This window comes from Camarhynchus parvulus, chromosome Z (assembly GCF_901933205.1).
Source record: "Camarhynchus parvulus chromosome Z, STF_HiC, whole genome shotgun sequence".
Lineage (NCBI taxonomy): Eukaryota > Metazoa > Chordata > Aves > Passeriformes > Thraupidae > Camarhynchus > Camarhynchus parvulus.
Genome location: NC_044601.1, coordinates 28,369,062 through 28,392,956, shown reverse-complemented (window position 1 = coordinate 28,392,956; position 23,895 = coordinate 28,369,062). Strand labels below are relative to the sequence as shown.

Here is a 23,895-nt window from a genome sequence, read left to right as displayed (position 1 = left end):
TTCTGCCAGGAGGAAAGGAGCAATCCTGGAGGACTGGAGCTCCTGATAGGAGCAATCTCAGCAGGTATGGTAAAAAAACACGTCTGATGTTCTCTCCTATCACCTTAAGGGAAGCCATTGCCTCTCACAGGTTCCTTAAAAGGTCAGTAAATATTGCTTCTTTGAGGGAACCTCAAAATTCCCCTGTTAACAATAGTAGCTGTAGCCATCAGTATGTTTGTAGAAGCTACCATAAAAAGGCTTCTGGAAAACACTTATATTGCTTTGTCAGGTATGGAAGCTGATGCACAATTGATTTGCTGTCAGGTTGGAAGAATGTGCTGCTGGTAGAATATTCTGCAAGGTTTATCCTTCATTTTAATTAATGGTTTGAATGACAACATGGACACTTATCCCATTGTAAAGTGCAAACAAGGTGATGTAACAAAGCAACAGATGCAAGGTTCATTAGGAAACAGAATACTTTGCATTATCAGAGAAAAAAACAGAGCAGCTTTCAAGCACAATGGCCTTTCCACAGTTCTGTATCTGGATGAAAGCAAGCAAAAAAGGGCTGCCACACAGAGCAAAATTAGCATTATCAGTCTTCTCAAATAATGGAATGAAATAGACAAGGTGCAAAACCAACAGTGCCTACTAAAAGAGGAATATTCAAGTGCACAAGTACTTGAACCCTTCCTGCAAGGAACTCACTGGCAGTTTTGCTGAAAAGATCAGGACAGAAATCTAAATTACTGTCACAGCTAAGGCATGGAATACATGAGATTACATTTTGCCCTGCCCCTACAATTATTACAAGATCATGATGAGAGGAAGATCAATGCAGTGTGCCAGGAAATAGCTATACAGGAGTTTAAAGAGAAGAGCTACTAAATACAGCTCTTCCTCATCCTGACATAGTGTGAGTATATCAGGCAGAAAATCCTCCCAATCTTCTGAACCATTGTGTTCTGCTAGAAATGCTTTAATGACCTTATAACCTTTATCCTATTCTTTTAATTAGTGGCCAGAATATATGCCAATACTGTATTTCATCCTTCTCCAGCAAAGAACTACCACCTTTTAATCAATTCATTATCACCTTTTGGGTCAGAGAAGGAACACATGCTTGCTTATAGGAAGAATCTGTAAATGTTCCCCAGAGATCTGCTCGGGGAAGACACATATTTTAGATGTTAAATAATGAAATACTAGTCTCTAGTTAAAATGATACATGTTACTTTCTGATATCAAACTCACCTATCCATTTGAGTTCCGCAATGAGCATGGTCAAGATCTTCAGCTGGAATATTACACAGACAAGTTAATCAAACTGAAGTTGACATAACGAATAGCTTTTCATGACAAATACATCCTTTCACCAAAATGAGTCTGGGGATCTGCATCCTTTGATATTGTGTGGTTTAAGTGGTACGTAGTACAGCCATGTATCTGCGCTTATGCTTAGCAGCATTGATCACACAGCAGTGGAACCATTTTCTCAGATAGACCATGACACCTAGGTCCAGCCTACTTGTGCTGTGACACTGAACTGGAACACTAAAGGCCTTGACCCAAAAAGCAGTGGCAGCATGACTGCCAGTCCAGCTGGCTTCCTCTCACATATTTGTTGCTCTAGGCACAATCTCAGAAGAAACTAATGCTGGGTTCACGCACACATTCTGCCCTCTGGTATAAACCACATTGAGCTTCTCATAACCTAGAGGCCTGTTGAGAGTACACTGGCAGCCTTGAAAAAATGTCTAACAATTGACTGGTCATCCAAGACCAGAGGTCAACAACATGTCAGGAATGAGAGCTAAAGAAGTAGCTCTGCTTCTGATAGCGGGCTGAGGTGATGGTGGGCAGAGGGAAGAAAGCTTTTGGCTTACACCTTCTGTTCCTCAATATCCTTCAAAGGCCCAGAATACCCTGGAAAACAGACAGGACTTCCCGCATCACCTGTGAAAAATTATCCTATGGGCCAGAAAATAAGAGAAAAATCTGTAGATAGACAATTTCTCTCATTTACCATACTGGCACATGCTTGTGACCAGAGTCAGCTAAAGTCAGCCAGGTTTCTGAGTAGCTGATTACAAGCATTTTGCTCTCTGTCCTTAAGCAACAAGGCTGCAAGGTCAGGCCAGCTTCTCCAAGGAGCTGAGAAACTGTGACAATACTCTTCTCTCATCTCACTATCCAGGTGCACTACTTGTTTTGTTTTTGAGGGCATGGAACCAGATTTAAATGAGAAAAAAAATCTGAACAAATCCTGTTCTACCCAACACAACTAATTTCTTATTTTTTAGAGGGCAATTACTGCCAGTTTTAATACACATCTTAATAAAGACTGATTCATGAGCTGACTCCCTTAAAAGGGCTTTATAGTTAAAGAGACTGGGAATAGGAACCTTGTTAAAATAAAGCTCTACTGAGCATTTTGCATTTCAAGACAGTTACCTCTTATGACTTTCTCTATTTTGTTCTCTAATTAAAAGGTTAGCAAACATAAACAGGGAGCATTTTACAGAACATAGGAAACCTCAGGTCTCTGCGCTTGAGCCCTGAACTGAATTTAACTACTCAGAGACTGTCAGTGATATAGCCACGGCACATTAACCCCTACACATATGCTCCACTGGCAGTTGCAACAGCACTTTCAGCAGCACCATGTGCATATTAGCCCTGTAATCCAGACTGGTGAGCTGTGCAAATTCATGGCTATCATTTCTCTGTCCTTGTCCCCACTGCTGGGCTCAGCAAACACCTGGCTCTAAATAGTGGCAAGCACCAGAATCTAGACACATGCCTTGCAGGAAAAATGTTGTAGCAGTTCAAAAAAGGGTAACAGGTTTATTGGTGGGTAAGTGGAGAGCTGAGCCCTCAAACAAGAATTATTGTTTCACTTCCCTCCATCATTGTGATCCATTTTACCAGATCACTGGTAAGAATAATCCCCAGAATTTCTATGAAGCAGACAGAAGCTCTAGCGTAACAAATACCATTAGCAAAATGTCAGTAGATTCATGCTGTTACCACCCACCAGCTGCACCATTAAAGGGTGTCTGCTCCTAAGGAGTACATAAGAAAAGGACGCCCAACAGTGCCATGGAGGTAGACAAGGGTGATTTACAGCTCTGCGCAGGGCAATAACACGGACATGAATCACCTGGTGCCTTCAGAGAGAAGCTAGACTGGAGTTTATGCGGTGAGGAAAACAGGAAAGAAAGCATTATCAGGTCTAAGTCCTGCCCATCTTTCTTGTATGGAATATGTAAACCATTCTTGATCCTGGGCATGACTAAACAAACAAATCCCCTCTGTGCCTTCTCAGGACACTGCAGCAGTCCTCAGGCAGCTGAGACAAGTGATGCCAATTAGATCCTCCTGTTAGGCACCACATTTTAGATGAAGATAGTCTGATCCTGGTGGATACATCTCAAGAGACAGTTCCTAAGCTCTCCCATTAAGTGGTTGCAGTGCTATCTTAGCACAAAAGTAAATCAAAGAGATAACATTCTGGCATGAGAGTTCTTGGTATGAGGAAAATAAAGGAGACTGAAAGACAAGCCAAGGTCCATATCTATGCCTGTCAGCTATTGAGAGGAAAGAAAATTAACCATTAAAGTCACCATAAAAACACAGGTAAGAAGAGGCACAGAAAAGAATATGAAATCATGTGTGTGTCTCAGATACTTTCAAATTTCAATTGGCACTCCAACCATTTGAAACTAAGTGTGGCCTTTTCCATGATGTCAGCCATCTTTAAACCAAGGCCTTCTAGAACTTTCAAGGTCTTCAAATTACATGACTATCTATTATATTCTATGCTATTTCTGATTAATCCCTCTCAAAAGACTAAGAATGCCCTACAAAGATGAATAGCACTTCACTCTTATAAAATACTTGAAGATGGAGCAATGTGATCTTTCTCTTTTGCTGTAAGTGAGCTGTACTTGGAGCAGATCTGGCCCTTGTCATAACCAATGAACTCAGTCATCAGCCTTGTACACTGTCTCCCAGAATATCTGCATACTACTTCCTTACTAGCCCACTCCTCCCTGATAGGGAAGTTCAGCACAAATGCAAGAAGGAGGATTTCCAAAGGCCCTTGTCCATCAGCTCTTCTCTGATCCTTGAGAAAGTTCTTATGGTCCAAGATATGAAAGGAAGATTTTGGCATAGATGGACACTTCTTTCCTGTTTTGCTGAAGTAAAATGGGAATCCAGGCAGATAAGGACAGCAGCCATCTCATACTGCAGAGAACAAACTCTCCAGCTCTGAGACGGCTTTCAAAAACTGAGCAGCAAGACACTGCAGCTTAAACTGGGTAATGGGATTTTCAGAAGAGGAAGGGGTTGGCTTCCCCTATTCTGCCATCAAGAAATTCATTTACAGAATCAGCTTTCCCCACTGTCAGAGACAGAAGCAACAGAAGAATTCCCATTGCTTTATTGCACCTGGTTAAGTCATCATGCTTGAATGTGCAGGAGGCAACAGTGATGCCATAACACAGCAACAAACCATACTCAGCATCCAGCCCAAAGAGACAAGCCAAGGTCCTGGCACCTGGAGTCCCTGCATAAATCTGATGCTGGGTTCTAACCACAACTTCATCCCTGCTGCAGATACCTCCCCAGAGATATTTGCCTAGCAATGTAATAGATTCTACATGCTTTCAGGGTTTATGGGTTCTTATCGGATCCTTTTCCTCTTTAAACTTCATGGGAAGAGGAATTTTACTTTCCAGGTTGCCCTGCACTGAACAGATTTGCTTTTGGTTTGTTCCCTGGGCCTAAGTGAGGGGAGAGAATAGATGAGGAAATTTACACAACACTAAGCCAATGTCAGTTTTCATTAACTATAGTGTTTTTAGCACGGACCACAAGCTACACAGCTGTCATTAACTTAAAGGGTAATTTCATAACCAAGGATTGCAGTATGGGAGCTCCTCTTACCTGGATAACTTATTCACTCTCCTAATGCCTCTAATGATTTATCAGAGAATTTGCACTGCATGAAAGTTATAAAAAATGCAAAAGTGTCAATGTGTTTCATGTACTCACTTCAAACAAAATATTAACCATGCTGACCTTGCATTTCCTGACTGTGGACCTCTTTTGGATTTAAAGCTTATTTCAAGTCTTCCATAAACTAGACTATAACCTTTTTTTTTCTTGCCATTAAATGAACAACTTTTCATAGAATCACTTTTGCATTCCATACCGCCAGCCAAGGCTACTGCGAAATATCTGTCACCCAAAAGCTACTAAACCAAATGTTTGTCACTTAATCCTAATCATAATTTACAGCTAACTAGTAAGGCAAAAAATAAATTACTTTATCAGCTCCACTCTTTTTACATCTGCTTTATTCCCAACTGTAACATAACCAGTTATAATTGAGTTGCAGTTTAATCAAATAAGTGGGCCACCCTGTGAGGAAAAACGGAGGGAAAAAAAAAGAGGGAAAAAAAAAAGAAGAAAGAATCTAGGTCACTCTGTTCTGAAGACAGCAAAATAGATAATTGCTTCACTCCACAGCATCCATGCTGCACTTGAGGTATGTTTGAGATTTTATGTAACTAATACCATCCCTAGGTTAGCCAGACCATCCCTAATAAAATGCCATAAATATCTCTTCCAAGCATATGAAGGTGATGGATCTGACTTACCCTTTACAGACTGCATGAAAACAAGAAATATTCCAAGCCAGAGATTTTGAGGCGAATTTTGTGAGTTTTTAAGAGGAAGAAAACCCCTTTGATTATTTTATTTGCATCTGCAAGAAATTAATAAAAATGCTTCAGCTGCTGTAAGATTGACAGATCTCTGTCAAGGAAGACAGCTGAAATTTCTAAATTACATTATGCTGTATCAAAAAAGTGCCTGTGAGTGCTCAGGCCGATGTTGTGCAGAATAGAGCCCTGAGTTTCCCTGGTCACCCAGAGATCATCCCTGTTGGGCTAGATTAGTTCTACTGTCTTTTAGTTAGAACTGATTTTTGAGCACATAAAAATGACCCAGTATAGAAGGATCTTGTACAGTCCAAAGCAAAATGTACACTAAAGTGATCCCTAAATAAAAAACAGACAAATAACTACATAAGAACTAATAATAAGACAGGATGCCTGTAACAGAGAGAAAAAATTAAGGGGTGCTGTTAACTCAGGGCAGCCAGATCACAACAGTCAACTGGGGTAAAAACAGGATTGAAACTGACATACTCTACTTTTAAACCAGGGAGATTCACTATGTGAAGCAAAGCCAAAACTTTGCACTTTGACTTCATTTTCCTGTGTGGAAATAGAACATTCTTGTTTGTGGTAGTGGTTGAGAGGATGCCTTTTACCCAACTATTTTAAGCAGCTGTTATTGCATCTGCTAGCATAGCAGGAGCACATGCAACAGTTTTGGAGGAGAGGTGCTGAGTGTCAGGCAGAAGGAGTACCAGGTAGAAGAAGTACCACCTGTAAAGTTCTACCAGATGACATTCAAAACACAAAACCAGAAGTCCCAATCAAGCACTTCAGCCATGAGGCAAGTCATTGTGTCCTCAACAGGGGATCTCAGGCCACATGACCAAAAAAGGTGTTCAACACCCTGACATGGTACTCAGAGAGATGTGGGATCTCTGCCTGGCACAATGTTCATTGGCAATATAATAAAATGCACAATCCGAAGAAAGGGATGGCACATTCATCCTCTTCCAGAAGCCAACATCTTGCAATGGCAGTGATCTGGTTTTCTACCACTCACGTGCGTGCCCTTGCTGAAGGTTTTGGTTGGGTAGGCACTCCTAAAACAGTCAGGCAGTTTGAAGGAGACTCGGTTGAAAAGTTATCAGCCATGGGGAAGGAGCCCAAGGCACCCTCTGAAATCACTGCCTAGGTAAGAGTGCCTTATGGCCTAAGTCATACTGTAATGTGAGCCTGAATCTAAAATATTGAGATAGCAGAGAGCAGGTGACAGACTATGGAGCACATCTGAGTCTAACAATCAGGAAAATAGTAAATATTAGTACTGAGGAAGATGGAACGTCTTATTTTCAGACAACTGTTCAAAACCAAGGAGAGGTCACAGAGAAACACCTAATTCTTAAATTACTTTTATCTCAACAGAAGTATAAACCAAAAAAATTACTAAATCCATTGAAAACAGCAGTTTCCATGTAAATTGCAGGTAGAAGTCACCAAGGAGGGAATTTCAAGCTATGCTTGTAATATGAAACTCAAAATTCTTACCTGGGCAGAAACACCACAGCTGGGAAGCTATCCAGTACAGTCATCTTTTCTAGAAATTAATTTGTAAATCCAACAAGTCCTTTGAAATAAAATTACTTTTAATTTTAATCCAAAAGCTGATTTCAAATCATCCATGAGCATGGACATAATATATCTGGCAAACCTCTTCTGTTATACAAACACAAAGGGGCTAAAATGTTTTCAGAAAAGGGAAAATTTACCACCGCTCTGTAACTAGTTCACCTAGAGGAACACAATGCTGGTTCCCACTAAGCTGGGTTTGCATTCTAACACCATTAGATGTTATCACAAACTGGAAAAAAAAAATTAGTGTAAAAATGAAACCACTTTTTAGGTAAATTCTGTTATTATGGACATTCTTACAAGTGAAGACTCAAAGACATGAACTCTCAATTGAGGTACTCAGGACCAATAATTATTTCCTGCCTCACTGGCCCTACCTCTCTGAGCATGTACAATTATTTCAAATGCACCCAAGACTCAGTTTCCATTTCTTCCTGCTTGCTGCAGCAGCAGGATTTCCCAGAGAGAGCACCTCTCTTCTCTCCCACAAGTCAAGTGACAATAATTACTGACTCAAGGATGCTCATGGCCAATTTATTCACATTACCCTTTTACCAATATTGTTCCTCACATTAAGTAGTTCTTCCTTCACTGCAGTGTTCACGTCTCTCATGTATTTAGAGAGAGTAGTGGTGACCCTGCTTAACCTTTTTCCTCAGCATTTTAATCTATCTCCATGTAATTATAAATTTCCTTTCATGCACCTTTTAATCTCGTCCTTCTGCAGCCTGGGCAAAATGGAACAGCAACGTCTGATATTTAAAGGAAAATACAGAGGAGAACGATGCAATTGTCAAGAATAGTTTTTAAATACACTGATTTCAAACAAAGAAACAAAAACACAAATCAAAATTTAAAAATATTCATCTGTTTCTAATGAAATCAAGATTTTTTCTAAATATCATTCCAATCACTTTTATTCCAGCTACAACTGTGTATAGGAGGAACTATACACATATATAGGCAAAATCTGAGTACTTTCTCCTTCTCTTCAATTTTTTTACTTACTTGTATTCTCTTTGGGATTTTTTTTTTTATTTTAGGTTTAAAAAAATCTGAAGGAAACTACAAAGAGAAATCTAATTCACAAAGAACAAAACACTTCACTGAGACTCAATGAAGAGTAGCATGCACAAACTTAATTTCAACATAAAGTAAATATGCCAGAGATTAAAAAATACATTGGTTTGGACATGATGTCTTAGTCTCATGTAGTCTTTCATGCTTGCAAGATGTCTTCTTTATTTGATTGTTGAGGAAAAAAAACAAACTTAGGTGCTTAAAAGCTTTTTATTAAAAACAAAAACCAACACAGCCTTAGTAAAACCTTTCCAAAGTCCTCTTGCAAATTGAGATATTGATTAATACATGCATTTTCAAAGAATTCAAGAGACAGACACACCTAGGACTGTCACTGGAACAGGGCCAAGCAATCCCACCCAGTTCCAGCCCCTTCAGGCAGTGTGCCGAAAGTTTCACACTATACTCAGTAACACCATGGCAGTGAAGTAGAAACAACAAGAAAGTTTCATTGCCTATATCAAGTCAAGGACAAATTTTCAAGTCCATTAAGTCCAGAAGTTCAGCTCTGTCTAGCACTAAGAAGCAGAAGGAGTGATAGAAGTACAGAAGAATAGTGTTCACTTCCCATGAAGGGAAGGGCAGTGCTCAGAGTTGAGCATGTGTCTAGTTGAGTCTGTTGTTTTCTTGGGATAATGGTGTCCTGTAATGCTTTCTATGCAAGGAGACTGGGAAAGACACCATTTAATACAGAGATCAAGTGACCTTCCCAAGCATACGCAGGGTTCTCCCACAGACAAGGCCAGCAATTGAGACAACCATCTCACACTCAGTTACCTTCTACAAAAGGTTCAAATGTCTTTTCTGCTGGTCAGATTTGCCTGAGCTCACCAGCAAAAACAAAAAAAAATGAGATAGACCCAGGGATACAGAGACATGGCAGTTCAACTATTTGTCAACACAGGCATTGACACATATTTCTTTCCCATCTTTTTTCCTTTAATTGTTGTCTGCCTTCCCCTTCATTGCTCTAATTCTCTCAAGAGACTGAAGTTATCAAAACAGTTCCATCATTCCCCACTTTTTTTTTTGTTGTTGTTGTTGTTTCTTCCCTTATTTTCCACAGAAGATAATTCACAGACATTTGAATCCCAAATTCATGCTTATGTTGTATGTTTGACATTCCTTCAAGGTCAGTACCATTGCAAATAAGCCACGAGACTCAAATAACGATGCAAAAATACAAGCAGCTACTAAGCAGATTCAATCTTGCAGGTAATGACAAATTCAAATTGCAAAAAGATGCACAAAGTCAGCAGATTAAATTCATTGTTTGTATTAATGAACTTCTGCAGTGACAGCATCCACCCAACTCAAAAACAGCTCATTTAAAAATACAGGAGAGAGGGGAACAAAAAAATAATCTTCAAATTGCACAGGGTGGTTGTCAATTTGTCTGCAGCAGAGAGATACAAGTTGTTTGAAGTATTTTGTTTCTAATATGCACTGTGATTTGTACCAGCGATAGATCACTAGTAGCCTTTGCCATGTCTGTAATTGCAGATGTTACCCTTTAGCAAACCACATGAGCATCTGGTTCAGTGATCAGTTGAAATTTTCAGCCTTCTCAGCAATGTTCTACATCCTGAGACACATACTCCAGACCCAAAAACTAACCTGAGAGAAACATAACTGACTATTCCAAGCTCTCACAATCAGACTGTACATGAGAAAGTATGATGGCAACCAGAAAAAGTGCTCAAAGCAGTAAGTTAGCAAATGTTTAAGGCACTGTGTTGCCTTGATCAAGTACTTGATTTCAGCACATGGAATGAATACACAAAGGCAGTGCAGAGGTGCAGCCTCACCTCAAAGAAGAGCATCCAGTGCTAAGGCAGAGTACTTTCTGCCCCACCACTGAAAGAGAAGCAGAGACAGAGAATTTGGAAGAGCCTTCAGGACGCTGATGAGGGTCTTTACAGTTGTTGGAAATGGGCATAGAAATTCTGTAGCTTTGAGGGGCTAACATACCAGTTACCACTTCATGAACCATATCCTCTCTCCAATGGCCCGAAAAACTATGAATTCTCACCCTAGGTAAACACTAGTGCCTGTATTTGTGTCTGACTCTCAGCATCAGCGTCTATTCCCTCTCTTGTCTGAACACTATCACATAAAGTTCAGAGAGGGGACCTTGACCATGGAACAGAAGAACATGCCTTTTGCATGTAGCCCTCTGACATGAGACAAGCCAGTGGCAAAACACTACAGATCTGTCCTTTTCTTTCTGCCAGCCTTCCCTGTTTATTGCCATTCCTCTTCCAGGCTTCCTCAACAATTTAGCAGATTTCAAACACTGCCAGAAGACTTCTCATCTCCATTCAATTGCCACATGAAATTTCCTATGATACCATCTTGTTTTCAGGGTGGATTTTTGTGCTGTTGCCTTTGGGGGGTGTCCCAGCATGAGACACATTCCCATTCCTGTAATGGCAGGATGCCTGTCTTCCCTTAGTGGAGTGTCCGCAGAGGTTACTCAGAGCTTTTGGAGCCCTGTACTTACTGCAGTGCTGACAAATACAGACCATACAGTCTTGACTTCATTCAGCAAGACTTGTAAACCCAGGCAGCCTTCATAGATTTGATTTCACAGCTTTATGAATTCAAATCTTACCCTTCTAGTCAGAGAAGAAAGCCCTCCCATGTACACCAGCCTTCACAGACATCAGTATTCTCTTATGTCTGTGCTTTTGCCAGCACATGAGCAAGTGAGTAGGCCTCCACAGTTAACAGTTGAACTACATCCTGAACTTCCCTCTCCTTAAGAACCACCACAAATGCAAGCCAGTAGCTTATATTCGGAGCATCCCATTTCACCAGGAAGATCTCAGTAGCTGTAATACATCATCCATTAGGCTCCTGCCCAGCTCCAAATCCACTGCTGTAGATAGCATTTCCTATGCAATGCAGGCTAAAATTTCAGCACTGACAAATCCTATTTGCGCCAAAACCATGCAGCTGGCAAGAAACCACCACTTTGCTTCTATTATGGAAGGTAAAAAAAAAAGAAAAGTCAGAAAGATGCAGGTATACAGCAACAGATATTAAAATCAAAAGAATGTAGAACTTCCTTCAAGTGGACAGAAAAACCAAGGAGAAGAATCCTTTTTTCTGCCATGTATAAATTCTAGACAGACTACTTAACATATGTGAAATTTTGTTATTTCTCCCTCTCCAGGAGAGAAAACTTCCCAGTTATCCATGTCACTCCACTGCAAGCAGGCTTTTGACAAGCAGATGGCCTGCAGTACAAATCTTAGTTAAGCTCTTTGTGGCCTACCTCTACAATCAGCTGAAGGTTGCATGTTTCCTCCAAGGATACTTCAATAAGCACACTGCTCACAGTGCCTGCTTGCAAGTAAGACAAACATAAGAAAAATCACAGCAGACACAAGGGAAAGCTTTGTGTGATTCTAACAGCAACAGGCCAAACAGAGGTAAGCAAATATAAAAGGAAGCTTTCTCCAGAAAAGAACAGGGAAAATGGTCAGTTTTTCATCTCCTGGTTTGGATTATGGATGCAATGAATCAGTTGACCATCACTATAGTTGCTTCTCTGGTATCATCTCAACAGCAACCATTTGCTTCCTTGGAAGACATCTTGCAACTTAATCAAAATTTCTCAAAGAAAATCTCTTTGCCACCAGTTTACATTAGGGAAAAAAAACACTTTTAATACTATTCCTTGTGAAAAATGTATGCCACCTACCCCAGGTTCCTGCCTCCTATCACTGGATCCCAAGAAGAAGGGATCAGCACCTCCCTCCCCACTTCCTCTCTTCAAAAAGCTGTAGAGAGCAATGAGGTGACCCCTCTGCCTCCTTTTCTCCAAAACAGAAAAGCTAGGTCCTTAGCCGCTCCTCAGAAGACATTCATTCCAGCCCTTTCACCAGTGTTTTTGCCCTCCTCTGGATGTATTCAATACCCTTAAAACTATTTTTAATTCGTGGGGCCCAGAATTATACACAACACAGGCAGAAGTTATCTGAGAATGAAAGTAAGTGGCCTCCCAACACCTATCACATGCTACAGTGGTCTTGAGATCACACGTCTCTGGTCAGATTCTCCAGTCTTTGTAATTTGGATGCACCTGACTGCAAAATGAAAGACCTCATGTGTTAAATGTTTCAAGGATTACAGACAAAAGAGACCCCAGAAATCAATACCAGCACTATTTGTTAGCACTTAGACTTGAAGTTTTGCATTACAGTTTCTGTCCTGCTCCGGAACATCACACATTAACATAAGCAGCGGAGCACAGCCTAGTTGATTCATGAGGTTCCAGTGCAGCACAGGGGCTCAGCACAGAAGTGGAAATGTGAGAAATAAGAGAGCGAGTTGGAGAAGGAGAACACAGAAACCCCTGTGTTTATTTCACAATGTGTTCCACCCTGAACTGTATTGCCTTTGACTGCACTCAATCTTGCTAACTTCTGCAGGAAAAATTAAGGACTTAATCCTCACTTCACAAGCTACTAAAGTCAGGCAAATGCAGCAGTAGAATATACAGAAGGTCACTGCTAAGATGTTGAACACTAGTGTGGTTTTCATTCAGGCTTATCTGGCATTCACACACCCTCACATCTTCCCTAATGTAAGCTTAGCACAGGAGCTGCTCTTTCAGAGCTTAAGTCACACAGTGACTTAAATCCCATTATCTTCATGAGGGCTTGGATCTCTGTCTGTCTTCAAGAACAAGGGGACTCCCTCTGGACTGTGTTTTGTGATATACCCAGCTGAAACAAAGTTCTGGTAAGGGACCTGAAGTAGGCGGTGCCCCCCTGCTGGCATGTTACAGATGGCAATCTGGTTGCATTTGTCTTGTGTCTATAGTATTTTAAGAATCCTTCTGAACCAAAACAAGTGTCCACTGATTCTTGACAGAAGAAGCAGATGGGAGGCAGGAGTCCCCACTCTAAACTGCTGCAAATAAATCAGCAAATCATGCCTGTATTATCTATCATAGTGAATATCCAGAAACTCAGATGTACCTATGCTTCCTCCTGTTGTGGTTGCACTCCACTATGAATTCAAGGGGTGCTGGAAGCATGAAGAAGAAATTCAGACAGTACTACTCATATGCACAGTTACATGTGAAAGGATTTAGATAATTTATCCACAGGCTGACATTAAAAAAATTCAATATTTAAGGCAGAAATTCCAACCTTTTACCATCCAGTTCTTGCCATTTCTCCCATTCATGGCAATAAAAGTAGCACATTAAAAGGGCTCTGTGCAGAATCATATTTAAAGCTACTTTTTGTTCTGTATACCACAATTTCACAATATTCTTGTCTGCAGAATGTTGCTTTCTGCAGTAGGAAATCTCTCTCTCTTCAAACACATCATGATCCAACATTCCAGTAAATTCTCCTCACTTTGCATAGGCTTCCTCTTTTCATTTTCATAAGAAAATATCTCAGACCTTGGCCCTCAAATCACCCAGTAACAGAATGAGACCCAGAAGATCTTCATGAAGTTCACTGTCTTTTGTTTCAAACCAGTTTCCCTACTTGTCCAAGCCAGCAGTGATAGAGGAAGTGATGCAGTGTAGTACAACATGGGAGTCAGGTGTTTGTGCACAATTTGCTTTCACTCAAACTTAGCAAGAAATAAGGAACACAGAGTGAAAAGTATTATAGCTAAACTCCTTCAGGACCCATTCCAGATCATCCAGTTCCTGCTCTCTCCTGGGAAATCATACACATTGGTCATTATAACACTAGCCCAGCTCTGACCTGGCTTGGCAAAGAGCACATCTAATGTAAAATATAGTCATTAAATGATTCTGATTATCTTCATTTAAAGAACTGTCACAGGAACAGCAAAGTGACAAATCACCCCGGCTACACACCTCTGTCAATGTCTGTGATGTAGCAGGGTCAGAGGTACAAAATATTCCCTTGCTGTTACTTATGTCGGAGAAGAAGCAGCAATTTTAAGCCTTTAACCTCTTGCTTCTTTCTTCTCGTTTTACACAGCTAATAAGGTTCATCACTTCTCCATGGCTTCTGTCACTGTCAGACAATAAACAGTGTGATTTCCATATAGGGTGTTGAAAGGTCTGAGAAGCACAAAAAGAAAAAAAAAACTACAGAAGGAAATCAGCCAAATAACCTACTATTTTGTACTGTTTTTCCTGGACCACAGTCCCCACTGCTAATGCTCACTCTCTTGCTAATGAAAGGGTCAAGGATTTTGCCATGAAGAGGCCAAGGATTTAAAAAGACACATTTCAAGCTGGTCAACCTTCAGGCAGAAACTCTGCTGCCAACACAGCAGCAAAATCCCAGTGCTGGCACAGCAGAGGATGACCTTCCACTGCACAGAAACAGCAGACTTCTGCATACCCTCTTTTAACAACAAGACAGGGACAGGACACATTCTACCTCAGCAATACAGTAACTGTCAAACTGATTTCACAAAACCTAAATACCCTCATCAAACTTTCAAACAAAGCAACTTGTCACCACATAACTGCCTTTCCTTGGCTGCTAACTTAGCTCACCTACCTTTCAAAACAACTCATTGCCTTCCTCCCCAATGGGCAAAACTCCAAGGAAAACTAATCTGATCATTCTATGCCATTAGAGACAAGACTAATATCTTCAAAGTTTGCTTCAAAGGCAATGGCAAAACTCCCACAGAAGCATTCTGCTAAGGTTAGTGCTACTGCTAATTAGCAGAGTGAGACCTCGTCTTCCTCAATAAGATGAGTGAGGAGGTAAGAGTTTTTCTATCAGTACCTTATTTGACCACTCCCAAAGACAAAACCTTGTTCTAAACTCCTCCAATGCTTCAGAGACCTGCATAATCCTGTACAGTAGAGAAAGGTCAAAAGCAACCACCTGCAAATAGATTTCAAATCCAGTCTCTTAGCTATCAAAAGCTCTGGCCTAAGCTTCATTTTAGGGCTGTACGCTGGGAAGAAAAAATTACTTATGAAAATTACATAACCATTATGCTCTGTCAAGGACATCCAACTGGCCCTCAGTCTTTGTGAATTTTCACCATCTGAGATAGCTGAAGGGTTAAGCTACCTTAGCTGTAGGTGTTCAGCAAGCAGAATCTATAGCAGGTCTGATTCTGTGTAAATTAGAGGGGACCTAATGACAAAATTGCAGTATTTTTTTCTTTCTTCCGGGAATGCCATAAGAGATTATGAAAATGGTATAAGAACTTCCGCACCATTCAAAAAATCCTATCAAACAGAAGATTAATTCAGAGGTGTTCTGGGAAAAGCCATATTAAACTAAAATCAAAGAGCCATGAAATCCACCCAAAGACTCCCAGAAAGTGAGGATAATAAAAATGGTGACTAGCAGATCAGACCACATATCCTACCAAAGCAAGCCTATCAACTAGAGATTTGGCGCTCTGCTCAGTTTGATCATCCTTGTGGACACAATTCACAGATTATTCTGAGCTGGAAGGGACCCAGAAGGATCAGTGAGTCCAACCCTTTAGTAAATCTCCCTTTGGATATCAGAACTGGCAAACAGAAGGGGTTCTGGCCTCAAAACTAAGGAAGCAAACTGTAACTTTTAGTCCTTGGTTTGCTGTGCCAGTCTGGCCAACTTGGATGATTTGCATCAGCTTGGGCTTTAACTCCAGCAAGAAAACAGTGTCCAAACCCACCTTTATTTTCAGTATTATATTTGCACTGGGAGATCTTGTTTGATCTTATTGAAACTATTTGTAATTTAAAAACAGGACTCTGCTTAATGAATTAGCATTTCCTGGATTTTACCACTCTGCAGAGACTTCTCCTTTATTAAGTGGGTAAGTTCCAGACACATTAAGTCATCTGGTGAAGAGCTGGTGCCCTGGACAGCATCTTAACAGACCTCAGGAGCTCAGACTTCACTAAAAGATGCTTTTTGAATTTACCTTCTCAGAAAGTCCTATTATCATACAAATCCTGACCTTGGCATGCAACATCTTGTTAGAATGAAGGTCTGCCCAGGGTGAATGCTGTTAAGCACAGGCAGACAGTGCTTCCAACTCATGTTAAGTCACCAAGCTGCAGAAAAAAGCAGCCATCATAGATGTTATTCCTTTGCTGCAGCCCTCCTGCCCCCACCCTTAACTGCAGTCTGTAAGCAGTTATTTCCCTTTACTGCATTCATGGATCTCCAGCTGTAGTGGCTGTATCTCCAGTTTGCAGGTACATTAGTTCAATTCTGTGCAAGCAACCTTGCACTACAGCAAACAGTGCAAAGCCTACACATCTCAACACTAATTCTCCTTCAAAACAGGTACTGAAGAGTGAAATGGAACACAGCACTGCTACAACACAAACCACTACCTTCTCACATAGATGTCTTCATAACTCACTATTTTGTGCAAACAAATCAGTCCCTTTCTTCTCCAGTTTGATCTCCCTATTCAAAATACCCCAACTAAAAGTTTGGTTGTTTCCTCTGTTCTTAACTGTGAAAATCTTGCTCCTCTGGTGAAAAACACCTGCCACTTTCAGAGATTAAAACATTACTTTCATGTCATGGGATAGAGTCCTGCAGTAAATGTTGAAGTTGTATATGACATCAATATCACCACACATTAAACATTTACACAGCCTCATGATTCTACAGTTTCTTCAAAGAAAAAAAGTATGAAAAATGCACACATGAGATAGAATACAAGAGAGAATGATCAACTTCCTCTGAGGCCAAAATTCAGTTCCCAACAGCATCCAGCATCATCTCAGTGATGCTTAGACCATTGCTTAGACCAAATGTCCAGATCAAGCAGCCTAGAAAGTAACTGTGGCAGAATAAAGGAACCTCATTCCCAAATATTTGTCCAGTGTTTTCAATTTCTCCTACACACATCCCTAATTTTTCTATTTCACACCATTAGGTTAAAACAATTCCTCACATACACCATAGAAGATTGGCCTTAAATCCAGGTAGAGTGTGTAGGAATACTTTATTATCATTTCCATCCTTATTGTGGTAGTGTTCTTACTCAAATTAACTCTCAAAATATCAGAGACATAAATTTCTGCACTGGGCATTTTTTGTTCAGGACTTGGCCAGTCTTTGGGGCAAAGATGAAAGAAGGCTTACATACATAAATAAAATGTCACTCTTTGGGCTTATTCTGCCTAAACCAGTCTTCGTCCTTTGTAATACCTGCCTCTGTGACATGGCATGAAGCAAATCAAGACTTGCACACTGCACAGTTGGATATGCATCCAGGTGGTATGGTGTGAATTAGGCATGACCCAGGGCCAGCACACCCTTTGTGGGAGGTCTCTCCTCTGACTTGGGGCTTTGGTCTCTGCATGTTGCTGCCCTCTCCTGCTCAGACTCTCCAAACACTCCACTCCGGAATCACGAATCAGTGACAGGCATACTCTTCCAAGTCCTCAATAAGCCATTCCAGGTGCAGACACTACCAGAGTAGACCATCCCCGCTCTTTCAGGGTGCAAAGGGGAGGGGTAGGTGGCCCCTTGTTTGCCAATCACACTTACCTCCTAGAGCTTGTTTCATAACAAAATCCATGATTTGTTGCTTGGGGTCCTGCCCACCTTCACACCTCACAGGCACAGAGACTGGGAATCCTTGGAAGGCAGCCTGCAAAGAGGCACAATCAAAACAGAAACAGTATCTCTAGGAGAAGAAAAAGCTAATGCCTGATCTTCCTCAGCCCTCTCCCCACAGCCTTCCTCCCTTTGTCTGAGTGCAGACAAGTTTCCAGCCTTCCATCCTTTCAGACCCTGCTTTGCACGACAGGGCACCCGAGGGGCAGAGCTGCATGCTGGCGAGCGGTCAGCGGCTGGGAGTGCCCGGCAGCAAGTGCGGAGGACAATGCGGTCCCCTTTCATGGCTTGTTATCTGTGGACGGGCAGGAAGGAGTTAAACCTTTGAACTTTCTCGTTTCCCCGCCTGCTTCTCGCCCTCTCGGTTTTCAGAGGGTTTGCTCCGAGGTGGCAGGTCCGCCCGGGACCGCCGAGGGGGCATTTGAAGGTGAAGCGCCCTGCAAGTGCCCGGAGAACAAGCGGGGGATGCTGGGCGATCAGGATGCGGATGCAGTCCGGGTGGCGGGATGGAAGGCCCCCCGTCGGAACCCCTCGGAAAGCCCCCAGCGCAATGCCAGGGAGGGCTGCACCTCCTCAGGGTGAGCCGGGACGGCTCAAGGTTGAGACCGGCCGGCCCCAGGTGCGGCACAGCTCCGGCTGCTGCATCCCACCCCCCGCCCGACTTCGGCATCGGGTCACGGCTGTGCCAGCACCTGGAGGGACAAGAGCTGTGCCTGTCTCTGTATGCCCGCACCCTGCCTCTCCTCTCTGCCCTTCCCGGCTCGGCACGGCCCGCCCGCCCCGGCGCCGATACCTCGCTGGGCGGCAGGCGCTGTGCTGAGACGGGCCGGGCCGGGGCAGGTGGCTGCGGCAGGTGCCGGCTGCTGCGGCTCCTCTCGTCTCCCGCGGGCTCCGGCCGGCGCCCGTGTGCCCGAGGGTTGCCGGGGAAGTTGCGGGCGCGGAGTGGGGGAGAAGGAATGAGTCCACACCTTCTCCCTACTTTTCCCCCGCGCCCCTCTTTTTATCACAGCATTTCCGGACCATCCCACCGACACGGTCCCTCCTTCCTCCTCCCCTCGTTGCGGGAGCTGGACTCTCTCCCTCCCCCTGCCTCCGGCTCCCCCGCCCCTTCCCTGCGCCGCCCTCGCCCCTCGGTGCTCGCCGCCGAGCAGGCCGGCAGCGCTCTCCGAACCCCGCGGAGGGGTGCGTGTGTCTGCCTGCGTGTCCCCCACCCCATCCCCGGCTGTCTCCAGCAACCAGGTGTCCTTGGGCTTTGCCGTGGGGGGAAGGAGGGGTGGCTGCCAGCCCGCTGTTGCATTTTGCAATTGGTTCCTTGCCTCTCCTCGGGAGTCAGTGTGTGTGCCAAGGGAAATCTCTGCAACCACGGCTTCCTGCAAAAGGGGGAGGGTGTGGGAGAGCGTTCTGCATCCTCTGTTCTGAGTCCTTCCCGGAGATGCCCTCTCATTCCCTAGGTCCTGGAACGAGTTGGAGAGGCAAGGAAGAAGACAGGGAAGAAGAAGACTTTCTCCTCCCTCTTGCTTCGCCTCGGATTAACTGTGGCCGGAGAAGAACCTGTGCTCTCGCTATCCAGGTTGGGGGGGGCGAGGCCGGAGGGGAGAGACAGAGAGGGGCGGGATGGGGAAAAAGAGGAAAGTCGTCTCCCTGCGATTGCCGCTGAAGGACGCGAGCGCAGCTATCCGTTGTCCAGCCCGGATTCGGAACGGCATCTGAAGGTGAGAAGGAAGGAGCTGTGTACGGTGCGAACGCTGCGTGGCAAAGCAGACAACATCCACTCCAGAGCACCGGTGCCCACCTTTAGGGATGCCGACAGCCGGCTTGGAGCTGGATGGGGAGGAGACGAGCCCTGCTGCTGATCCGCCCTTTTGTCGCTAGCAGGAGAGGTGGGACAGCAGCCCCGAAAGTAACCTCTACGGGTCTAAAAGGAAGGAGGGGGCTAGAGCGGAATGCTGCCGGCAGTAGTGGGAGCCCGGGATGGGGAGCAGCGGCGCCTCCCGGGGAGACGCTGGCACGGCCCGTGGGCGACGTCGTCTGAAGGTCAGGAAGGACGCCGGGGCCGCACCTGGCCCCGCGCAGAAAGGCATGCAGATCCTGCCGGCACGACAGGCCAGTCAGTCCCTGCCGGGGCAGCGACGCCGACCATCGGGGTTCCGCAGTCTGAAAGCTTTCAGATGCCGATGCGGGAGTGCATGTTTCTACACTGAGGGCAGTGTCTACTGCCTGGGTCTGCCTCAGTGCCCCGTGCCTGTGAGTGTTTCAAAGGCATTTGGATAATGCCCTTTATAACATCTTTCAATTTTCTATCATCCTGAAGTGATCAGACAATTGGACTAGATTATCTTTTTAGTTCTCTTCCCCTGAACTGTTTGGTTCTATTCTGTAGCCTCCCAGAAAACCACTTTTGCAGCTGACGCTAATGTTAGTCTAAGAACTAACCTGGGTAAGCATGTGCTGCACTTTTTCTAACAAATTTCAGAGAGGAAAAACTAATACCAAGACAGGGTGGAAAACCCTCTTATTTTATACCTTAACTCACCCCCAGAAATTACCATTCAAAAGGCATAATGCAGTAGTTTTGATGCTTTTTCATACATAACATAGGAGTGTGTCAGCATAGATTACTGTGCTCAAGAAATTAACCTGGGAGCCTGCTGGAGCTGTGTGCCTGGGTTTCTGTGCTATTAACACAGTGTTTCCAGATCTGTGGTGCCTCCCCAAGTGTCTATATGACTTTGAGCAGGGTTTATATTTTGGGTCTGTCATATCACACCCCACATTCCTTTTTCATCATATGATTGCTCTTAGAGAGAAGGACAGTGTCCCCCACCCCAGACTACCAAACCTCCATACACACCTTGCTCTTGTATCTCAGAGTCTGGTAAGGAACAATACAAATACCCTCAAACAGAAGGATCAGAAAAGTGTAAGGTAATAGTTAGAACATCCAGTTGCCTAAAATCAGCTTTCTTCTTCCTATTTTGGGAATCCTGGACCATGCTACATCAAGAAACTCCTGCAGCAGCTGAGGGTCAGCATAGCCAAGTGGGGTTGCTGAGAAATGTTCCTGTTTACAGGCTCATTACAAGCTTTGCAATAGCGAATGTCCTCCCTTCTGTGCAGAGCAAAGTGATGTCATCCACAGGGATTTCAGAAGCCAGACAAAACAATAGGGACATCCAGAAGTCCCTGAGAGATCCTTGAGCTTCTTGTTGACCTGTTTAGAACTGCTGGTCTGTTTCCAGAGCCAGCTGACTCTCCAAGGGTCATGTACCTGTGGTTCTGTTTCCAAACTGCACCCACCTTTTCCAGATTACACAGCTGACACAGAAAATCATGATACATGAGACAGTGAAACATATCTCTTAACACTGACTACCTCACAGTTCCCTCCTCTTCAGGAGACCAAGACACATCATCATGAAGTCACAAACTCCACTGAGATACTCTGAATCCTAGCTTCAGCATCTCTACCCTGCCTCAAGCACCAACTTCCATGTAACTCGCACAGGATGTACCTTCCAGATGAAAATCCAATCACTTGTGAGCCTGATTTGGGTACCTCCTGTCCAGGTGATACCCTGACTATTCAGTCAAGAAAGTTCCCACCAGTACACTCCTCACCACATGAGGATCAGGCACAAAGGCAGAAAAGGACACAGTTGAAAGAGATGATGTAGTCTATAGATCTGTGTCTATTCATAGTCTCAGAAAGGCTTCTTGAGAAGGCATTTACCTCGGAGGCAGAACCTTTACTAAATTTTCCAAGAAACCCAGCTGGAAAGATAGACTCATGGGGATCCGCTAGGTGATTTACCTGCCATACATGATGTCTGCTACAGGAGAAATAACAGCTTCTGCAGCCCTGGTAATGATATGAGCAATGCCACATGCATCCTCTTTCTGATGGCATATTACAATATCCCAGGTTCATAATAATTTATGAGTATGAATCTAGCAGTAATGCAATTTTATAACATTTACTGGACAGTAAAGCATTCTCAGAAACAGCAGCGTTTTCTCACCAGAGTGAGGGATAGAGACTGGTGTCTGTGAATGGGATCTATCCCAGCACCATGGACAGAGAACAGCCAAACGTGCCCTGACACCTCCAAAATTTCCCCAAATGCCAAAGCCAGTTCATAGTCTGGTTTGCACTGTGTAGCTGACATATGCCTGGTCCTGATTGTGGGAATAGGCTTGTTCTTCCTTGCAGAACCAGAACAGCAGGGATCCACATTATAACCTTGCTTGGTGCAGATGAAGAGTACAGAAAACTGAGCAAAGATCTCCTCCATAAAGTTTTCTGCATGGAACTCAGATTTCTTCCTTGGCCACCAGCGGGCAATCTGTGTAAGAAATGGAATAAGCCAATAATTGGGTTTGGTGACATTTTCCATAGAAAAATGTATATTTGGATTTCCAAAAGGAAGGAAAAGTCTGTTTTCAGAAGAAAAAATAAATTAGTCAGGATGTTTCATTTCAACATCTTAAAATGCAATGTTTGATTATTCATTTCCATATGGTGTTTAACTACTAAACTGAAACCAATGCCATGTGAAAATGATACTAATAAGAAAGCTCACAAACAAAGTGTAAAGGTTATAGAAAATACTTAAGCAGATGCCCAAAATGATCATACTCTGTTTCTTTTTCTTTTTTCCCCCCTTATATTTTATGAGCTCTCACTATTGGAACCACTGCACTGTTCAGTAGACTGCTGGCAAGACCTGTGCAGGAGCAAGATGATTAGCTTTTTATCAAAACAGCTACTGAGAGAGAGGAGTCAGGTGCTTTCTAATGGTAGTTTGTATACATCAGCTGCAAATCCTTCACTGGTTTAGTTTACTGAACACAAATCTACTATATGTTTCATTTTCTCTTCAACTGTCAATTCTGACTGTCAAAACATTTCAGAATTTAAGCATTTTTTGCCTTTTCAGAAGTGTTGCTTTGTTTCTTGTTGTTCCATTCAACTTACAGCAGGCTTTGAGTAAGGTCTTTATTTTCCAACCAAATAAAAAAAAACCAAAAAAACCCATAATATTCTCTTTAAGAAGTGTGTGTTTCCCTTAAGCCAAAACTATAAAAGGGTTTTTCAGCCATTTCTGATAGCTCTGAAGCTCTGGTCCCTTGAGATTTCTTGAAGATGAACTTTCTAGTTGAGCATTTGCTTTTTTATTTTAATGAACAGAGATGCTTATTTTATGAATAAGCCACTTGGTAGGCTGCCATTTACAGTCTCTAGCTTCTAAGCTGACAACTTCTTGTTTGTTTTCTACCTCTTCTACTCCCCTGGTTGCTGTATCTCTATTCCTTTCTTTGTTTCCTGTTCTCTGGACAAGTTCTTGCCTTACCAGACTGATTGAGAGTCCCTTCTCAGCAGGACCTGAAGCAGGTCCCTTCTCTGATTCCTGTGGATAGGCGTGGTCAGGTAAATATCCTGCAGCTTTTATCTCCAGGATTTAGAGCTCTACATTACAAGGCTTCCTTGCCAGACAGAAGTTGTCCATAAAGCCAAGAATTCATCTTTATCACTGCAGTGATTAAATAAAGCTGCTTCTATCCAAAGCATATCAAGTTTTTGTCATGAGATTATTATTTCAAGTACTTTTGGCAGGAATTTTTCCACCAGTGAACAAGTCACCAAACCAGAACATTTTGTGATGTGTCAGCTTATTACATGAGTTCTGAAGTAAAGAGGTAAAAAAAATTACTGTTCTATATTTAATGCTGTTGAAACATTCTACTTTGAGGCATCAAAAGTGTTGCATGTTTTTCATGACAAATCACTTTGCCTTGCTTCAAGCAATACATGCATGTCTGAAAAAGAAACAAAATCATAGCAGAGTAAATTGGGTTTTTTCAAAATTCTTTTGTCATGGAGAGGGAAAAAGAGGTCACACTTTTCCTGTTTGTTGCAATTTAAAGTGCAAGCAAGATTCAAAATGTCAAACACACTTTAC

The 23,895-nt window shown here is 42.9% G+C and overlaps 1 protein-coding gene across 1 annotated transcript in view; it reads right to left on the bottom strand.

Moving 5' to 3' along the window:
• CPLX1 (complexin 1) overlaps nucleotides 1–18,903 on the bottom strand; it is a 107,750-nt gene extending 88,847 nt beyond the window's left edge. The window contains exons 1-2 of the mRNA XM_030968641.1: nucleotides 18,729–18,903; nucleotides 17,867–17,969 (exon numbers count right to left, since the gene is read on the bottom strand). Coding sequence (XP_030824501.1) covers nucleotides 17,867–17,897 — 31 coding nt within the window. The 5' untranslated portion in view covers nucleotides 17,898–17,969; nucleotides 18,729–18,903. The remainder of the gene's footprint in view (nucleotides 1–17,866; nucleotides 17,970–18,728) is intronic.
• Between the last annotated feature and the right edge of the window lie 4,992 nt (nucleotides 18,904–23,895).